Source organism: Scyliorhinus torazame, chromosome 2 (assembly GCF_047496885.1).
Source record: "Scyliorhinus torazame isolate Kashiwa2021f chromosome 2, sScyTor2.1, whole genome shotgun sequence".
Lineage (NCBI taxonomy): Eukaryota > Metazoa > Chordata > Chondrichthyes > Carcharhiniformes > Scyliorhinidae > Scyliorhinus > Scyliorhinus torazame.
The window spans coordinates 25,725,620-25,746,665 of NC_092708.1; the positions used below are offsets into that span (position 1 = coordinate 25,725,620).

Below are 21,046 nucleotides of genomic sequence, written 5' to 3' on the forward strand. Positions count from 1 at the left end.
ATCTGCTGGAGTTTAAAAGAGTAAGAGACGGGGGTGGCACAGTGGTTAGCACTGATGCCTCACAGCACTGAGGACCCGGGTTCAATCCTGGCCCTGGGTCACTGTCCGTGTGGAGTTTGCACATTCTCCCCATGTCTGTGTGGGTCTCACCCCTTCAACCCAAAGATGTGCAGGGTAGGTGGATTGGCCACACCAAATTTCCCCACATTTAAAAACAAGAGTAAGAGGTGACTTGATTGAAACATATTCGTGGGCAGCACGGTAGCACAAGTGGATAGCACTGTGGCTTCACAGTGCCAGGGTCCCAGGTTCAATTCCCCACTGGGTCACTGTCTGTGCAGAGTTTGCACATCCTCCCCGTGGGTTTCCTCCGGGTGCTCCGGTTTCCTCCCGCAGTCCAAAGACGTGCAGGTTAGGTGGATTGGCCATGATAAATTGCCCTTCGTGACCAAAGAGGTTGGGAGGGGTTATTGGGTTACGGGGATAGGGTGGAAGTGAGGGCTTAAGTGGGGCAGTGCAGACCCGATGGGCCGAATGGCCTCCTTCTGCACTGTATGTTCTATGTTCATATAAGCTCCCGAGATGGGCATTGACAGGGTGGATGTGGAGAAGGTGTTTCCTCCTGTGGGAGAATCTAGAACGAGGGGGGTCATTGTTTCAAAATAAGTGGCTGCCCTTAGTGATGAAGTGCCATTTTTTCTCTGAGGATCATGAGATTTTGGAGCTCTCTTACTCAAAAGAAGTCGTTGAATATTCTTAGGGCAGGGGATAAATTCCTCATAAGCGAGGAGGTGAAAAGTTACAAGGGGAAGGTGGGGATGTGGGGTTGGCGTTTACAATCCGATCAGCCATGACCTTAGCAAATGGAATGCATTGAGGGGCAAAGTGGCCTCCTCCGAATTTATATATTCCTATGGAGTTGCCGTATCTGCGAAAGGCATGTTTGTCGGGCCTATTTTCTCTCCCGGAGTTGCTGCCTTTTGTAGCTGACGGGATTGCTCTTCATTTCAGAGAGGGCGAGGAGTGGCTCAAAATGAGGAATGTGTTGAAACAGCGGATCATGAAACCGAAGGATGTGGCCATGTTTTCAGCAGGTGTGACAGACGTCATCGCTGACCTGATTAAAAGGATGAAGTGCGTCAAGGTTCAGGAAGGAGCCTCGGAGACCATAACCGACGTGAACAACCTGTTCTTCAAGTTTGCAATGGAAAGTAAGGCCGTGTGTCCGGACCACCCCCTGCATCTGTTAATCCCAGGTCTTCCTGTCTGAAGTCTTGCTGATCCATTTATTGCCATGGATCTGAAACCATATAAACTGCGAAATCACAGGTTCGATCATTGAAACTAAAACGATTGATCCTGGAGAGGATGGGTTGAGCGGGGAGGGGGTTTCTATAATTGAACACAAGGACCGGGATTCTCCGACTGGGAGACTATGTTCTCCTGCCGGAACTGAACCTGATTTGTGCTCACGCTGAGAATTTCTCCCTCGGCCCACTGCGCCGGAGCCACATTTGTCAAGACCTGCACCAATTCTCACCCACGTAATTCCCGGCCCAGAGGACCAGGGAATCACACGGGCCGGAGAATATGGTGCCCGGCCCGTTACTAGGGTGCAAATGGGTTTTAATGACTCATTTGTCTCCTCCCGCTGGTGTGGGGCGCAAACACTCGTTAGCCCAGTTGGCCGGACAGCTGGTTTGTGATGCGGAGCGAAGCCAGCGGCGTGGGTTCAATTCCCCGTACCGGCTGAGCTTATCCATGAAGGCCCCGCCTTCTCAACCATGCCCCTCGACTGATGAGTTATGGCGACCCTCAGGTTAAATTATCAGCCGTCAACTCTCTCTCAAAAAAGGGTGAGCAGCCTATGGTCCTCGGGGGCAAGGGCAACTTTCATTTTTGAGAAGTTGGTGTATGGGGCACAGTTTTAGAATTTGCAGATGGCACGAAGCAGGGATGTTAATGTACCGTGAGTCATATGGTCATAGCCTGAAGACATAGGTAGGCCTGTTTAATGGGCAGAAAGCTGGCAGATGAGATTTATTCTAGAGCAGTGCGAACGGATGTAATCTAACAGGTACAATTCCAAAGAGGACTCTGGAACAGAGAGATCTGGGGGTGCACACTTTCGAGTACCAAATGAACAAAATTAACTCAAACAAAATTCAACAGAACCTGAGGAAGGAGCAGTGCTCAGAAAGCTAGTGATTCGAAACATACCTGTTGGACTTTAACCTGGTGTTGTAAGACTTGTTACATTACGGATGGAGATGATGTACTCCAGCCTCTGAAGCACTCTCTGGTTGTGGAATAGGATCTGGGGCCATGTGCACATACACACAAAATGGCAGGGCAGATTTAGAAAGTGGTTGGTGGGGTATGCATGTTCCTGGGCTTTATAAGTAGTTGTGTACAGGTTTTCTTTTTCAAAAAGCAAGACGTTATGGTGAATCTTTATATCTTTACTGCTGCCTCGCGGCGCCGAGGCCCCAGGTTCGATCCTGGCTCTGAGTCTGAATGTGGAGTTTGCACATTCTCCCCGTGTTTGGGTGGGTTTCACCCCCACAACCCAAAGATGTGCAGGGTAGGTGGATTGGCCACGCTAAATTGGCCCTTAATTGGAAAAAATGAACTGGGCACTCTAAATGTATTTTTAAAAATAATCCTTATAAAACACAAGTTCAGCCTCAACTGAAGTATTGTGTCCAATTCTGGGCACCACACTTTAGGAAGGATTGAAGGCTTTCGAGAGAGGACAGAAAAGACTTGCAAGAATAGTTCCACGCAACTTCAGTTATGTGGACAGGTTGGAGAAGCTGGGGCTGTTCTCTTTCGCGAGGAGAAGGTTGAGAGGAGAGAAGACAGAGGTGTTCAAAATCATCTGGGATCTGCACAGGGTAGGTGGGGAGAAACTGTTCCCATTGGTTGAGTACCAGAGGGCACAGATATAAAGTTAATGCCAAAAAAAAGCAATGGAGGCATGGATTTACACAGTGAGTGGTTACGATCCGGAATGCACTGGCCAAAAGGTGGTGAAGGCAGATTCAATCATGGCTTTCAAAAGGGAATTGAATAAACCATTAAAGGGGTAAAACTTTCAGGGTTACAAGGAGAGGTGGGACTAGCTGAGTTTCTCTTCCAGAGAGCCAGCATGCGTTCAATGGGCCGAATCATCTCTTTCTGTGCCCTAGCCATTCTATGACTCCACCTAGGGAAGAAAATCTGCCGTCCTTACCCAGTCTGGCCCAGACTATAGACCCCCAGCACTGTGGTTGACTCTTAACTGTCCTCTTTCTGCACAATCACACTGGGGAGAGGCCATTCATCTGCACCAAGTGGGGGAAGGGATTCACTGAGTTATCCGCCCTGCGGAAGCACCAGCGAATTCACACTGAGGAGAGACCATTCATCTGTGCCAAGTGTGGGAAAGAATTCACACGGTCATCCCACCTGCACAGTCACCAGCAAATTTACACTGGGGAGAGGCCATTCGTCTGCATCAAGTGTGGAAAGGGATTCACCACTTCATCCCACCTGCTGAGACATCAACGAGGCCACAAGTAACCACAGTGATTGGATTTTGCTGTTCCTCACATTCAGGACTGAACCATGTTCATTTGGGTCTCTTTCTGCTGATAACAAACTCCAGCCCATTTACAGAGGCTAACATTCTGGCTAAAAGTCAAATAAATTAGATTTATGTTAAATGTGCTGTGTTGAAACTTTTTAATATCTCTGACACAAGTTAGTTCCTTTTGAAGTACTCTCGCTCTCACATTCTCTTCCATCCTCACCAACAAGAATTGTGAGGAGCGCTGGGCAGCACGGTGGCCTAGTGCTTAGCACAGCTGCCCCGCGGCGCTGGGGTCCCGGGTTCGGTCCCGGCTCTGGGTCGCTGTCCGTGTGGAGTTTGCACATTCTCCCCGTGTCTGCGTGGGTTTCGCCCCCACGATCCGGGGATGTGCAGGTTGGGTGGATTGGCCACGCTAGATTTCCCCTTGAGTGGAAAAGATAGTTGGGTACTTTAAATTTAAAAAAATCCGAGTAAATCCGATCAGTTGCCTCTGCTGCTTCCCTCCCTTCCACGATCCCACCGGACCAAACTGTCTCTAAATTTCATCCTTTTGACTTCTGGTGGCGGCCATGGAGTCTGAGGTCGCGCATTTGGTAACTCCCGCTCGTGACGGACCTTTTGGACTTTTCTCCCGATTTTTTTCGGAATTGTATTAGAAACATCAGTGGAGAGTGAGACAGTGAGGAGAAATCCCCCACTGGTATATGGAGCCATGGACCAGAAGTGGTCGTATAAGAAGAATTAGTTGAGCAGCGAAGGTGACTGTAGAACCTGCAGCACGGGAAAGCATGGCGGAGGCGCAGGATCCCAGTTTGGTGGCACTGGTCACCACTAAGGGCCAGGAACTTTACTTTGAATCGCCAGACGAAGCGATGGACTTTATCAAAGACAAAAGGCTGGCAGGGGTTTGAGGACATGGGGTGGACAGCACGGTAGCATTGTGGATAGCACAATTGCTTCACAGCTCCAGGGTCCTAGGTTCGATTCCGCCTTGGGTCACTGTCTGTGCGGAGTCTGCACGTTTTCCCCGTGTGTGCGTGGGTTTCCTCCGGGTGCTCCGGTTTCCTCCCACAGTCCAAAGATGTGCTGGTTAGGTGGATTGGTCATGACAAATTGTCCTTAGTGTCCAAAATTGCCCTTAGTGTTGGGTGGGGTTACTGGGTTATGGGGATAGGGTGGAGGTGTTGACCTTGGGTAGGTGCTCTTTCCAAGAGCCGGTGCAGTCTCGATGGGCCGAATGGCCTCCTTCTGCACTGTAAATTCTATGATAATCTATAATCCCTACACCCCTTAGTTCCCTGAGTATTCGGAAACCTAGCGACGTCTGTCTTGACCGTATGCAACAACTGAGCAACCACTGCTCTCTAGGCTGGAGAATTTCAAAGTTCACGGGCTGGATTCTCTGCTGGCGGGATTCTCCGTTGCACCAGCAGTGCACCCACGCCCGGAGATCTCCGGGTCGATGTGGACTGCACTTGATGCAGTGTAGCGAGAGACAGACCTCCAACACTTGATAAGATGCAACACAATTTTATTCAACATCTAAACTATTATACATGTTCAACTGTGGGTTGACACTATGCTGACTTGACTGGAGACCTGCTATTAGACTAACCAGACTTACTAGCTACCACATGGTTTTTGCATTGGCCAGCTCACTAACTCTTGACTGTCTCAGAGGCTGGGTCCCGAGAGAAAACTGTGCCCTCTGGCTTTATAGTGGTCGTGCCCTGTCTGGTGATTGGCTGCTCTGTTCTGTGTGCTTACTGGTCATTCTGTGTGCCAATCACTGCCTGTCTGCACTCCATTGTATTCATAGATGTATATTATGACATTGGACAAAGGGAAGTAAATAGCAAGCAATGTTCCATCATTAATCTGAATGTTATTGAATGACTTTTATCTTCACCTGGATGTTGAGTGCCAACAGGAAGAGTCTTGGATGTGATACAGCTTCCACCCCATGTTCATCTCAAGATAGGCTCCTTAATCCATAATGTTTGACTATTGACGAGTGAAAAAATGTTGAAAGATTCACAACTTGTAAGCACACAGTTAGCTTTGGAAAGGAAAATACTTGGAAGTAATATTCTTCTAGAATCATAGAATGATATAGCGCAAAGGAGCCATTCAGTCCATCTTTTCTGCTCTGTCTCTCAGTGCTAGCCAATCAACATCCTTATGGTTAACCTTGGCCAGAAACTGAACTGGACCAGCCATATAAACACTGTGGCTACAAAAACAAGTCAGAGGCGAGGAATCCTGCAGTGAGTAACTCCCCTCCTGACTCCCCATAGCCTGTCCACCATCGACAAGGCAGGAGTGTGATGGAATACTCTCCACTTGCCTGGATGAGTGCAGCACTCAACAAGCTCAACGTCATCCAGGACAAAGCAGCCGCTTGATTGCTCCTCCTTCCACAAACATTCACTCATTCCACCACTAACGCATAGTGGCAGCAGTGTGCACCATCTACAGGATGCACTGCAGGTACTCGCCAAGGCTCCTTCGGCAGCACCTTCTAAACCCACGACCACTGCTTCCTCTAAGGGCAAGGGCAGCAGACACATGGGAGTGCCACCATGTAAGTTCTTCTCCAACCACACATCATCCTGGCTCCTTCAGTGTAGCTGTGTCAAAATCCTGGAACTCCCTCCCTAACAGCACTGGGGGTGGACCTACACCATATGGACTGCAGCGAATCAAGAAGACGGCTCACCCCCAGCTACCTACTCGAGGGCAATTAGAGATGGGCAATAAAATCTGGCCTAGCCAGCGACGCTGTTAGCGTATGAACAAATTTTAAGAAAAATATCTTTTGGATGAGGCACAAAAGTGAGATCCTGCCAGCTTACTCGGGTAAAACCATGTCACGATTGAAAGAATAACGCACTCTCCTCGATCGCCAACACAACAGTTAAAGGGACACCATCTCGGGCTTCATTTCATGTGCTGCCCAAGGAACCTTGCTGAGCACAGATTGGTCGACGTGTTTGGCTACGTAACAAGAGTCGCGACACTTTGAAACGTAAGGATCGTGAATGCACTGCTTGGAAACTATTGCAGAGCTGTGGGGAAAGTGTGGGGTAGGAGAGTGGGTCAAAGAGCTAGCACAGGCAGCCAGCTGGCCACCTCCTATGCAGTCAAGTTCTCTGCTGGTAAAGCTCTTTGTGAGACCACTGGGACAGTAGGAACGTCGATTTTATATAAAACATCTGTCGTGTCTCGCACAGATAATAATGAGCTGATTATAGCATCTGGAAGTCCGTTGTGTTGAAAACTGGCGGAGAAAATAACTGCAGTTCATATTTATCCACATGCCACGTGTGAACTCATAGAGAGTTACAGGAGAGAAGCCGGCCATTTGGCCCATTGTGTCTGTACTAGCTCTTTGCTATATCTATTTAGACCCACCTGCCTGCTGCTTCCCAGAGCGCTACAAATGTTTCCTTTTCCAAATCTTTAAGAATTCACTTTCAGGATGTGGGTGTTGCTAAGACAGCATTTGATTGACCCAATTACCCTTGAGAAGGTGGTGGTGAGCCGCCTTCTCGAACCGCTGCCGACCATGGGTTGTAGGTGCACCCACAGTGCTGTTAGGGAGGAGGTTCCAGGATTTTGACCCAGCGACAGTGAAGGAACGGCCTCCAAGTGAGGATGGTGAGTGACTTGGAGTTCTCTTTTGAAAGTTCACCTTGAATTTATCTCCATTGCTACTTCTGGCAGAGGTCCAGATCATGGCAGCTTGCTGTTTTATTTTCAATTCTACTGATCACTCATTGCTCCTTTGGCCAATTAACGTTTTAATCTGTGTTGCTGACCCTCCTGTGATCAGGGGCGGGATTCTCCCCTACCCGGACGGGCAGGGAATCCCGTTGGGGTGGAGTGGCGGGAACCACTCCGGCGTCGGGCCACCCCAAAGGTGCGGAAGCCTCCATTGTAGGAGACTTTCAGGGCCAAACCCTCACCTTGAGGGGCTAGGCCCGCGCTGGAGTGGTTTCCGCTCCGCCGGCTGGTGGGAAAGGCCTTTGGCGCCACGCCAGCCGGGCCGAAAGGTCTTCGCCGGGCGACGCGGTTCCGCGCATGCGCAGGGGAGGGGGTCACTTCCACCTCCGCCATAGTGAAGACCATGGCGAAGCGGAAGAAAAAGAGTGCCCCCACGGCACAGGCCCGCCCGCGGATCGGTGGGCTCTGATCGCGGGCCAGGCCACCCCTCGGGGCCAGATCGTCCCCGCCAGGTCCCCGGAGCCCGCCCGTGCCGCCTTGTCCCACTGTTCAAAAGGTGGTTTAATCCACGCTGGCGGGACAGGCATTCCAGCAGCGGGACTTCAGCCCATCGCGGGCCGGAGAATCGCCGGGGGGTGGCCCGCCGACTGGCGGGGCGCGATTCACGCCCGCGCCGAATCTCTGGTGGCGGAGACTTCGGGACACAGCGGGGGCAGGATTCACGCCAGCCCCCGGCGATTCTCCGACCCGTCGGGGGGGGGGGGTCGGAGAATCTTTTACTCTCTCAACAGCATTCATATTGTCCAATTGTTGACCACAACAACATCGCATTTAACAGTAAAGCGGTAGCACAGTGGTTAGCACTGTAGCTTCACAGCACCAGGGTCCCAGGTTCGATTCCAGCTTGGGTCACTGTCTGTGTGGAGTCTGCACATCCTCCCCGTGTCTGCGTGGGTTTCCTCCGGGTGCTCCGGTTTCCTCCCACAAGTCCCGAAAGACGTGCTTGTTAGGTGAATTGGACATTCTGAATTCTCCCTCTGTGTACCCGAACAGGCGCCGGAGTGTGGCAACTAGGGGCTTTTCACAGTAACTTCATTGCAGTGTTAATGTAAGCCTACTTGTGACGCAAATAAACATTATTAAAGTAGTCACCATAGTGCCCGATGACCATAGGCAGCTTTCCCCTTTTAGCGGGGGGAGAGCTGGCTGGTGGTGATTTAACCTGAGGGTCACCGCACCTCAGGCGAGGGGCAAGGTTGAGAAGGCGGTGCCTTCATGAATAACCTCAGCCGGTCCGGGAATTGAACCCTCGCTGTTGGCTTCGCTCTGCATCACAAGCCAGCTGTCCAGCCCACTGAGCTAAACCGGCCGCCAGTGCTTTTAACGAGGCCAAAACCTCCCGCGATATTCCACGATGATCAAATCAGACAAATTTTGACAATAGCTACAAAAGAAGAGTTTTTTCAAAAAGAGTTTAATTTCAAGAAGCGTCTTCCAGAAGGTAGCGAGGGAATTCGGCCGATTGCGATCTGGGAATCTGAAGACACAGCCAGCGGGATGAAAATGGGGGCTATCTCAATAACCCCCTGGAAGGCAGTTATTGAGATAGGGAGGCAAAGGGGGGGGGGGGGTTTGAACTCGAAGGGTGAGGTAAAATGTGGCGGTAAATCAGGAGAGGGCGCCATCACTGAATCTCTAATCTCCCAACCATGGTGGTGACTCTCTCCTTCCTACATTCAGGTGTTGCCACCATCCTTTTCGAAACTCGTTTGGGATGTTTAGAACGCCAGATCTGCCAAGAAACCAAAGACTACATGGAAGCCCTGGAGCTTATGTTCAGCATGTTCAAGACCACCATGTATGCAGGGGCCATTCCCAAATGGCTGCGGCCTTTCATCCCCAAACCTTGGAATGAGTTCTGCCGTTCCTGGGATGGACTTTTCCGATTCAGTAAGTACCGAGTGACTCAAAAGCATTTTTGCAATCTTGCTGTCTTGCTCCTTCAGGTACACTTCAGCTCCTGGTCGGTAATTCTTGAGTACCAAGAGTGAGGCTTTTCCTTGGAAAGGAAGAGATTTTGAGATAACTTTGGGCAGCACGGTAGCATGGTGGATAGCACAATTGCTCCACAGCTCCAGGGTCCCAGGTTCGATTCCGGCTTGGGTCACTGTCTGTGCGGAGTCTGCACATCCTCCCCGTGGGTTTCCTCCGGGTGCTCCGGTTTCCTCCCACAGATGTGAAGGTTAGGTGGATTGGCCATGATAAATTGCCCTTAGTGTCCAAAATTGCCCTTAGTGTTGGGTGGGGTTACTGGGTTAAGGGGATAGGGTGGAGGTGTTGACCTTGGGTAGGGTGCTCTTTCCAAGAGCCGGTGCAGACTCGATGGGCCGAATGGCCTCCTTCTGCACTGTAAATTCTATGATAATCTATGATAACTGGAATAGGAGTAAGGGTTGACCATTTAGCCCTCTCCACCAGTCAGAGGGGTGATATGTAAACATGTATTATTTTGTGAAATGTGGGCATTTGCTGCCCGTCCCTAATTGCCCTTGCACTGAGTAGTTTGTTTGGCCACTTCAGAGGGCAGCTAAAAGTCAACCACATTGCTGTGGGTCTGGAGTCACATATAGGCCAGACCAGGTAAAGTCCACAGATTTTCTTCCCTCAAGGACATTGGAGAACCAGAGGATTTTTTTCTGACCATCGACCCAATTTTTTACCAAGACTAGCATTTTTTCTAAAATTCCAGATTTATTGTTTGAATTTAAATTCCACCAACTAAATCCCGTGTTGGGATTTCAATCCTTGTCCCCAGAACATTAGCCTGGGCCTCTGGATTACTAATCCATTACCCCCACACCACTTGTCTCCCCTTAGTGAAGGCTGATCTCCTACTGCAACTTGATCTTCTGGCACTATTCCCACATTTCTTGCTTCCTTTAGTATCCAAGAACCTTTGAGATTTGAATCCTGAATATCCTCAATGATTGAATATCCACAGCTCTCCGGGGTAGAGATTTCCAAACATTTACACCCATTTGAGTGAATAAACTTCTTCTCACTCATTCCGAAACAGCCAATTCCTTACTCTGAAACCGTGATTCCTAGTTCTAGACCTTAAAGCCGATGGCAATGTCCTCCCAGCATCTCCCCTGGCAAGCTCCTTCTTCAGAAATTTAGGCACATTCGGTTTATTAATTTGTGTGTAGGATGTGGGTGTCACTGGGTGGCCACCATTTATTGTCCATCCCTAATTGCCCTTGAGAAAGTGATGGTGAGCTGTCTTCTTGAACCACTGTAGTCCCTTGGTGTAGGTACATCCACAGTGCTGTTAGGAAAGGAGTGCCTCTGACCTGCTCTTTAGAATTATAGAATTATAGAATTTACAGTGCAGAAGGAGGCCATTCGGCCCATCGAGTCTGCACCGGCTCTTGGAAAGAGCACCCTACCCAAAGTCAACACCTCCTCCCTATCCCCATAACTCAGTATCCCCACCCAACACTAAGGGCAATTTTGGACACTAAGGGCAATTTATCATGGCCAATCCACCTAACCTGCACATCTTTGGACTGTGGGAGGAAACCGGAGCACCCGGAGGAAACCCACGCACACACGGGGAGGATGTGCAGACTCCGCACAGACAGTGACCCAAGCCGGAATCGAACCTGGGACCCTGGAGCTGTGAAGCAATTGTGCTAACCATCATGCTACCGTGCTGCCCTACAATGCTACCGTGCTGCCCTTGTAGCCACAGAATGTCACAGATTGGCTCGTCCAATCAATTTCTGGTCATTGGTAACACCCCCAGGATGTTGATAGTGGGGGATTCAGTGATGGTGATGTCATTGAATGTCAAGGGGCGGTGGTTGGAGATGGTCATTGCCTGGCACTTGTGCGGCACAAATGTTACTTGCCACTTGTCTGTCCAAGCCTGGATATTGTCCAGTCTTGCTGCATTTGAACATGAACTGCTTCAGTATCTATGGAGTTGGGAATGGTGCTGGACATTGTTCAATCATCAGCGAACATCCCCATCTCTGACCTTATGATGGAGCGAGGGTCAACAATGAAACAGCTGTAGATGTTTGGACCTAGGACACTACCCTGAGGAACTCCTGCAGTGATGTCCTGGAGTTGAGATGAGTGACCTCCAACCACCATAACCATCTTCCTTTGTGCCGGGTATGGCTCCAACCAGCGGAGAGTTTCCCCCCTGATTTCCATTGATTCCAGTTTCACTCGGGCTCCTTGATACCACACGCTGTCAAATCTGCCTTGATATCGAATGCAATTGCTTTCCCCTCAGCGGAGATAAAAGTGAGGAAGCCTGCAATAAACAGAGGAATAAGAGACCTTTTCCAGTTAAAGCATAATAGGGTGCAGAATAAAGTAAAGGAAATAAAGTCATCATAGTCCCAGATGACCATCGGCTGCTTTCCCCTTTGAGGGGGGAGAGCTGACGGGTGGTGATTTAACCTGAGGATCGCCACACCTCAGGCAAGGGACAAGGTTGAGAAGGCGTGCAGAATAGGTTACTGAGGAATGCCATTGATGTAGGCTGTGTGGAGAGGACATTGGATTGCAGTTCTGGAGTGCACAGGTGGATTAAGGGTTGTGCACAGGCGGATTAAGGGTTGCAATGAGAAGATGGATGGTTCGATCAAAAAGGAACGGGAGTTTTACATTGGGCTTATTCACCTTCTTCCTATTCCTAAACGTCAAGGGGTCACGATGTTAAGGTGAGAGGGGGAAAGTTTAAGGGAGATGTGCGTGGAACGTTTTTTACGCAGCGGGTGATGGGTGCCTGGAACGCTTTGCCAGCAGAGGTGGTAGAGGCGGGCACGATAGCATCATTTAAGATGCATCTGGACAGATATATGAACGGGCGGGGAACAGAGGGAAGTAGATCCTTGGACAATAGAAGACAGGTTTAGATAAAGGATCTGGATCGGCCCAGGCTGGGAGGGCCGAAGGGCCTGTTCCTCATCTGTAATTTTCTTTGTTCTTTGCCATCGTGCTTTAGTGTCTATCCACGAGCCATGGTATCTGGATTTTGACATTTTGTGGAATTTGCTATTGGTGGTGTGCCAGCTGGGTGAGTGCAGTTGTTCCAGGTGTTAAGAGGTTTGGGGATGACTTGCGAGTTGAGAGCCGTGGGAAAACTGGGCAAATCATAGCCGTGCCTGCGCTATTGTGAGCTCTGAATGTGTTTGGTTCTCATGCATTGAACAAGAGCGAAAGTTACTCTTGTATTCTGAACAACTTGGGCTCTCTGTCAAAGTCTCCAATTTGCCCGGATCAGGACAGAATAGGTGGAGGGCAAAACCGTTCCTACTGACCGCAGGATCGAGAATGAGAAGGCACGGATTCAAGGTAATTGGTAAAAGAAGCAGCACAGATGTGAGGGATATTTTTACGCAGTGAGTAGTTTGGATCTGGAATGCAGTGCCTGAGAGAGTGTGGTTGAGGCAGGTTCAATCGAGGCATTCAAGAGTGTTGTCAGACTTCTTACTGCACCCACCCCAGTCCAACGCCGGCATCTCCACATCATGGCGTTCAAGCGGGAATTGGATTATTAGCTGTGATGAGGAGGCAGTGGAGTAGTGGTATTGTCACACGACTAGTAGTCCAGAAACTCCAGGGTAATGCTCTGGGGACACCGGTTCGAAACTCACCGTGGCAGGTGGTGAAATTTGAATTCAATGGGCAAAATCTAGAATTAAGTCTAATTATGACCATGAGCCCATTGTCACAAAAGCCCATCTAATTCAGTAATGTCCTTCAGAGAAGGAAATCTGCCATCCTTGCCTCGTCTGGTCTATATGAAAATCACTTATTGTCACAAGTAGGCTTCAATGAAGTCACTGTGAAAAGCCCCTAGTCGCCACATTCCGGCGCCTGTTCGGGGAGGCTGGTGCGGGAATTGAACCGTGCTGCTGCCTGCCTTGGTCAGCTTTAAAAGCCAGCTGTTTAGCAATGTGACTCTTGCATGGCCGACGTGCATTCCCATCGTTACATGTCATTGTGAAGGTAGTCAGGAGCCACTTCAGTGAGCCATATTTTATTCCCTTTTTGTAACACGGGGTGGTTTAAGACTGAACATTTGACATTGTCTCTAGTTGTAGTAGTGATCTATCCCAGGGCAGATCCTCTGCTCACTGCTCCAGGTTTTGTAGTCCTGCACTTTCCTTTTCAGTTTCTCCGAAGAACTTTGTTTTCAATTTCAGTAAAAATATGACCAGAGAAAGGAGTAAATGAGGTGGTTTCCCCCGTTGCCTTCCTCGTGTGCACTTAATGGAAATGCAAATCCACTTCCTGAAGGATCCTCTGGCTGGAAGCAACCGGGGGTCCCTACAGGGTCTGGCTCTTCCAGCATTAATAATCTTTATTGTCACCAAAAATTCAATGGTTCCGTTATTCCATCCACGGTTCATCAGCCTGAACATGAGACGCTTAACTGAGACTGGGGTAACTCGCAAGACGACAAGGAAGGCCACTTTGTGAGATCTCAAAAGAGCCTTAGGAATGTCCCAGATGCACTGTAGAAAATCAACTTCACCCACTTTCATTTATATAATGCCTTTAAATGGCACAGTAGCACACTGGTCAGTACCGTTGCTTCCAGCTCCTGGGTCCCAGGTTCAATTCCCGGCTTGGGTCACTGTCTGTGCAGTCTGCGCGTTCTCTCCATGTCTGCGTGGGTTTCCTCCGGGCGCTCCGGTTTCCTCCCACAAGTCCCAAAAAACGTGCTGTTAGGTGAATCTGACATTCTGAATTCTCCCTCCGTGTACCCGAACAGGCGCCGGAATGTGGCGACTAGGGGCTTTTCACAGTAACTTCATTGCAGTGTTAATGTAAGCCCACTTGTGACAATAAAAGATTATTATTATATGAACGCTTGACAGGAGTGCTATCAAACCAGAATTTATCACTAAGCTGTATGAAAGTGATATTAGAACAAAGGTTTGGTAAAGCATTCACAGACTTGGCAACATGTCAGCTTCATAGTTTGAGGTTCTATTTTGCAATCATTTTCAAATTCTGGGGGCAAGCATTTTATTATAACAATCGATGAAATGTGATGTTGACTTGAAATGAATCTTTGTTGTTTTGTTTGCCCCAGTGTTCCCTTCACTCACTTTTCCCACTTTCCCCTGCCCGTGTAACTTAGGCGAGATCCACATTGACCGAAAAATGAGTCGGATCCAGCGGCAATTAGAGGAGGAGGGGGAGGTCCAGGGCGGACTGTTGACCAGCCTGCTGCTCAATCAGGAGATGACCCTGGAGGAGGTCTACGCCAATATGACAGAGATGCTGCTGGCTGGAGTCGATACGGTAAATCTGAAGCTTTGGTTATCACCGCTTCGCTTTGTGAGAGAAACACGAGATCTGAATTTTTCTCACTAAATTTGGAGATGTGAAGAGAATTTGTGACACACTAATTGGTCATTCCTTTACAAACTACTCCATTGGTCAAACCCCGAGGTCGAGGCTTCATATTGAAGAGCGTGGGGAAGTTGAACGAATCATATTAAGTAATTGGTATTCAAATGTGAGTTCTCGTATTCCAAATTGGGTAAATACTGAGATATGGATAAGAAATACCCTGGGCGGGATTCTCCCTTCCTGAGACTAAGTGTTGACACCGGGACAGGATTTGTGGACTTCTATGACAGGAAAACTGGCAGTAAAACTGGTCTAATTCAGCGACCGTTAAGGGGCTCGCACCGGCGTCACGTGGAACACAATCGATTCCAATGAGAAACGGTGCGGGAGTCGCCGGGTCCGTGATTGACACTCGGGAGGCTGACAAGCTGCAGCCGCACATACACATTGCACTCCCCGCACATACTCATCCCAGACAACAAGATGAGTTGTGCTGGAGCATGCCCATACAGCTGATTGGTCGGCTGGGGCCAGAGGACGCCTCAGGGTGTGGCCTGAGGGGGGGGGCTGGGGGGGGGGGGGGGGGGGGGGACCTGTGGCCCTTAGTTCACAGGCATGTGCAGCTGCATGGCTGCCTTGCCGGCTGCGGCAATGGTGCTCCGTGCCCGTCCACCCCGACCCCACAGCCCACCTCCTGGCCACCCCCCACTACTCCCCCCGACCCTGGCAGAAGTCCGTGTCCCGTCCCCCCCCCCCCCCCCCCCCCCCCCGGACAGCAGCACAATTGTCAGCAAATTATAGCGATATTGAACACTTTTCGTACCCGCTCTCTCTCCCTCAACAACCACACCGCCGGTTTCACGATTTTTAAAAGCACAAGTGAACCGCACCATGAGGAATTCCGAGATGGAGAATCGCGGAGACCCCGGAGAACACCGGGTCAGGCCCACCAATGATACGCAAACGTCGTTTACTGTACGTGCGGAGTGGAACGCATTGACGCCGCTGGTGAGGCGACGGAGAATTGCAATTTGGCATCAAAACCAATTCTCCGGCCGATCACCTTTCCCGATTTCGGCGTCAGCTGATGGAGAATTCCAACCATTAATTTTGATCCCTTTGTGGTGACTGGCTTATCTCAGCCAATAAGAAGTGGAGGAATCTGTGAACCAGTGAACCAGGAAATGTTGCAACTGGAAACCTGAGGAAATGAGTGCACCACTTCCAGTGTCGGTGACCTGTTTGTGATCCAGAACACCTGACACATCATGGTACCAGGATTGGTTGCATACTAGCACTTCTGAGACCCACCTGCAACTAATCAGCATTCCGGCATCCTGAAGTATGGAGAACATCAACCCGCCGCCGCCGCTCCGCATCGCCGGCACCTCAGCGTACAGTGACAACCAGCAACGATACCCAGGCAAGATGTTCAAGATCCGGGTTCCGCAGCAGCTCCAGTGCCACGGCGATCTCCGCGAAAACTGGCGGGCATTCCGGCAAAAGTTTGAAATCTTCCTGCTGGCAGCCGAACTAGAAGAAGTGGCCGATTCTAAAAAAAACAGAGCTTCTCCTCACCGTCGCCGGTGCCAGAGCAGAAGAAATCTTTTAAAAATTCAAGTTCTCCAAGGGGCAAAACAGGAGCGACTTCCAGGCAGTCCTGGACAAATTCAGCAAATACTGTGAGGAAAACACACTCCAACCAGCAAGAAAAGGTAAGAGAAGCGCCAGTACTCACCTCAAGGCCGAAATCCCGGAGCAGAGAACGATTTTGGTCAGCGGCCATCTTTGTAAAGGAACTGCACTTGCTCAGTTGCGCGACGCCACGCATGCGCAATCACGAAAACGGCCATCAGTAAAGGAACCGCGATCTGCGCATGTGCAAATGCCTCCTACGTGCTACGTCACGCGCGTCATGATGTCAGAGGCCCCGGACCACGCCCATTTAAAGGGGAAACGTCCCAAATCAAAGAGAAAATCTTTTAAAGCCGTAAAACAACCTTCCTTCACCTGGAATGACAGCACAATGCCTCAAATTGAACCAGGAAATGAAATAAACCTCCGAAGAACCCTGCAACAAGCAGTTACCTACGCCCAAACCGAGTCCGATTCCGGCTTCCCGCAGACCAGTGACACCGAGGACCCGAGGGAGCCTTTTCGAGTCGCTGTTATAACAAAGAACAGGCTGTGCCCGAATCAAAACCACCAGCCGCTGTCGGTGCACAGCATTGATCCAGATGACGAGCGGTGTGCCAGCCTGATGGTCAACCGATCCCAGATACGATTCCGCCTGGACACTGGTGCTTCCGCTAATCTCCTAGCGTGGTCAGCCTTTCAGACCCTTGAGGTTAAACCAACTATTCTTCCATCGACCTGCCAACTAGTGGACTACAATGACAACGTCATTCCTGCTACCGGTTCATGCCAACTCGAAGTGACGCACAACTCGCGAAAAGCCATCCTTCCCTTCGAGATCGTGGGCTCCTCGAAGGACTCTCTGCTAGGCGCACAGGCGCGCAAACTCCTAAACCTTGTTCAACGAGTACACTCGCTCTCTCTCCAGAGGACACGTCTGTTCCAGGATGCGGACTTCAGGGAGCAACTCAATGCCATCATCGACCAGCACCGCGACGTTTTCGAAGGCATGGGCACGCTTCCATACACTTACAAAATCCTGCTCAAACAAGACACCACGCCTGTGGTTCATGCACCTCGCAGAGTCCCAGCACCCCTCAAGGACCGCCTCAAGCAGCAGCTGCAGGACCGCCAGGACCAACTGGGTCAGTTCCATGGTGTGCATAAAGAAGCCTTCCGGCGAGCTCCGGATCTGCATTGACCCAAAAGATCTGAATCGCAACATAATGAGGGAGCATTACCCTATCTCCAAGCGCGAGGAGATCACGTGCGAGATGGCTCGGGCCAACATCTTCACCAAATTTGACGCCTCAAAAGGATTCTGGCAAATTCAACGAGACAGGTCCAGCAGAAAGCTGTGTACCTTTAATACCCCGTTTGGCAGATACTGCTACAACAGGATGCCGTTTGGGATTATATCGGCATCAGAAGTATTCCACCGGATCATGGAGCAAATGATGGAGGGCATTGAGGATGTGCGCGTCTATGTTGACGACATCATTATTTGGTCCACCACCCCGCAGGAGCATATCAGTCGCCTCCAGTGTGTTTTCAAACGAATACGGGACCAAGGCTTTCGCCTCAACAGAGCCAAATGTTCCTTCGGCCAGACGGAACTCAATTTCCATGGGGACCACATCTCCCGGTTGGGCGTGTGCGGCCGGATGCGGGACAAGGTGGCAGCCATCACGGCCATGCAGAAGCCAGCGGATAAGAAGGCGATCCTCCGATTAATGGGCATGGTCAACGTCCTGTGGAAGTTCATCCCCAACCTCGCCTCCCATACCACAGCTCTCCGGAACCTGGTCAGGAAGACGACAGACTTCCAATGGCTTCCCGCCCACAAGCGCCAATTGGGGGAGCTTATGACCAAGCCTACCACGGCCCTGGTATTGGCATTTGTTGACCCCACGAAGGAAACAAAATTTTCAACGGATGCCAGCCAATCCGGCATCCTGCAATGCGATGAGGCCTCATCATTGGCCCCCGTTGCATATGCGTCACGTGCCATGACCCCCACGGAACAGCGCTACGCGCAGATCGAAAAGGAGTGCCTGGGCCTGTTGACTGGGGTCGACAAATTTCATGATTACATGTACAGCCTCCCCCAATTCACTGTCGAGACCGACCATCGCCCGCTGCTTAACATTATACAAAAAGACCTGAATGATATGACCCCTCACCTCCAGCGCATTCTGCTTAAACTCCGGCGGTACGATTTCCAGCTCCTGTACACCCGGGCAAGGACCTGATCATAACCGACACTCTGTCCAGGGCAGTCAACACCCCGTGTGACCCAGAGGGGTTCGTCTGCCAGGTTGACGCCCATGTGGCCTTCACGGCCTCCAATCTGCCGGCCACGGATGAACGCCTTATCCACATTCGCCGCGAGACTGCGGCTGACCCCCTACTACAGCGTGTCATGCGCCACATGACGGACGGGTGGCTCAAGGGCCAATGCCCACAGTTCTACAATATCAGAGCCTCCCCGAACAGGCGCCGGAATGTGGCGACTAGGGGCTTTTCACAGTAACTTCATTTGAAGCCTACTTGTGACAATAAGCGATTTTCATTTAATTTTCATTTCATCTGGCAATAGTCAATGGTGTCCTCCTGAAGCTGGACCGCATCGTGATCCCGCACAGCATGCGCCAGCTAATTTTGGAACAGCTACACGAGGGCCACCTTGGCGTGGAGAAGTGCCGCCGACGGGCCCGAGAGGCAGTGTACTGGCCCGGCATCAATGAGGACATTGCCAACACAGTGCTCAACTGCCCCACCTGTCAGCGGTTCCAGCCGGCCCAACCACGTGAGACCCTACAGCCCCATGAGTTGGTCACGTCCCCTTGGTCAAAGGTAGGCGTTGACCTGTTCCATGCGCTCGGCAGGGACTATGTTCTGATTGTAGATTATTTTTCGAACTACCCGGAGGTCGTACGCCTGCACGACATCACATCATCGGCGGTCATCCGTGCCTGCAAGGAGACCTTTGCTCGTCACGGCATCCCACTCACTGTGATGTCGGACAACGGCCCCTGTTTCGCGAGCCAGGAATGGTCCAACTTTGCCAGGAGGTACAACTTTGTGCATGTGACATCCAGTCCCCTGCACCCCCAGTCCAATAGCAAAGCGGAAAAGGGCGTCCACAATCGTGAAACGGCTCCTCTGCAAGGCTGCCGATGCAGGATCCGACTTCTACCTCGCCTTGCTGGCCTATCGTTCGGCCCCACTGTCCACGGGCCTGTTGCCAGCCCAGCTGCTCATGGGGTCGCACCCTCAGGACCACGGTGCCGTCCATTCATGTCCCAGACCTCGACCACGTTCCAAACTTCAGCGGATGCAACAGTCTCGTGCACAACACAAGGCGGTGCATGACGCTCAGGCGACTGATCTCCCTGCTCTAGCGCCGGATGACAACGTCCGCATCCATCTTCCGGAGAGTGGCTGGTCTGCAACTGCTGTGGTTCTTCGGCAGGTGTCTCCCCGCTCGTTCCTGGTTCGTCTGCCAGATGGTTCCATTCGCTGCCGCAATCGCGTGCCCTTCGTCTCATTCCACGCTCGCTACGTGATCCTCCACCGGTGCCACGCCCTCCTGTTGTCCCCAACCTGGACTATGTGGAGATTCCGAATACTCTGCATCCTCCTCACTCTGCCGTGGCCCAGCCCGTTCCTCAGCCGGTGGCTCCTGACCCACCCTTGAGGCGGTCAACCAGAATTCGTCGCCCACCTCAGAGACTTGACTTATGAGTTTTACGATGTTGGACTCTTTGATCTGTTCTGTTATCCTGTTTCATCGTTCCAGTAGTTTGTATATAATGTTCATTTCGTTGTTGGTGTGACACCCTATTTCTTGGCACCAGGCACCTTCCCGTGTAAATAGATTAGCCTCATGTACATAGTCATGTAAATAACACGCACACACGTCGTCAGGTACATTCACTACACAATATTTATTGTCACGCAGGCACATATTCTTTATATAAAAGGGGGGATGTCATAATATACACCAGTATATCACGGTGCAGACACACACACACACACTGGTGGACATGCAGTGGGGCCAATCAACACAACACCGCAACCAATCACCAGTGAGAGCACACGTACTATAAAGACAGGGGACAGGAGAGTTCCCACTCATTCTAGTAGCAGCCAGCTCGGAGCACAGAGCTCACAGCCTGCAACACAGACATTCAGCATGTGCTGAGTGCATCACCTGGTTAGGACTAGGCAAGGGTCAACAGTTAAAGCTGGTATTGCATTTACCCACAGTTCGAGTATGTTAATATAGTCAACCTTACAATAAAAGAGAGTTGTCACCACTTCCAGTGTCGGTGACTTGTTTGTGATCCAGAACAACCCAACACATCAATGAGAAGAGAGAATGTAGTGAAGGGAGGCACAACACTGATGTCCATTAGGAAAACATTGGCCCTTGCCAATGGGTTAGGAGGATAATGGCTGGGAACATGAACGCATGACACCATCGATTCCCACCCACCACCCCCGGTCTGTGGCAGGGTGCGTTGGGAACATAATTTGCATCCTCAGGCCTCCACGACGGAATCAATAACCCCCTCACCCCATCAGAACGTCTACATGGCCATAAAACCCAACTGGTCTCCCAAGACGTGCACCTGGTCAGCAGACCTCCCAGAGGAGCTCAGTGAGTCCATCACTCGGGGGGGGGGCGGGGGTCATAGCGTCGTCCCCTGGCACTGATGC

At 50.8% G+C, this 21,046-nt stretch overlaps 1 protein-coding gene across 2 annotated transcripts in view; it reads left to right on the forward strand.

The window, feature by feature from the left end:
- Positions 1 to 21,046, forward strand: part of LOC140386855 (cytochrome P450 27C1-like) — a 47,113-nt gene that overhangs the window by 14,755 nt on the left and 11,312 nt on the right. Inside the window, exons 3-5 of one of the 2 annotated variants that reach the window (XM_072469635.1) lie at positions 1,012 to 1,211; positions 9,041 to 9,250; positions 14,472 to 14,635. In XM_072469635.1, coding sequence (XP_072325736.1) covers positions 1,012 to 1,211; positions 9,041 to 9,250; positions 14,472 to 14,635 — 574 coding nt within the window. The remainder of the gene's footprint in view (positions 1 to 1,011; positions 1,212 to 9,040; positions 9,251 to 14,471; positions 14,636 to 21,046) is intronic. The other variant, XM_072469643.1, reaches the window with a different exon arrangement.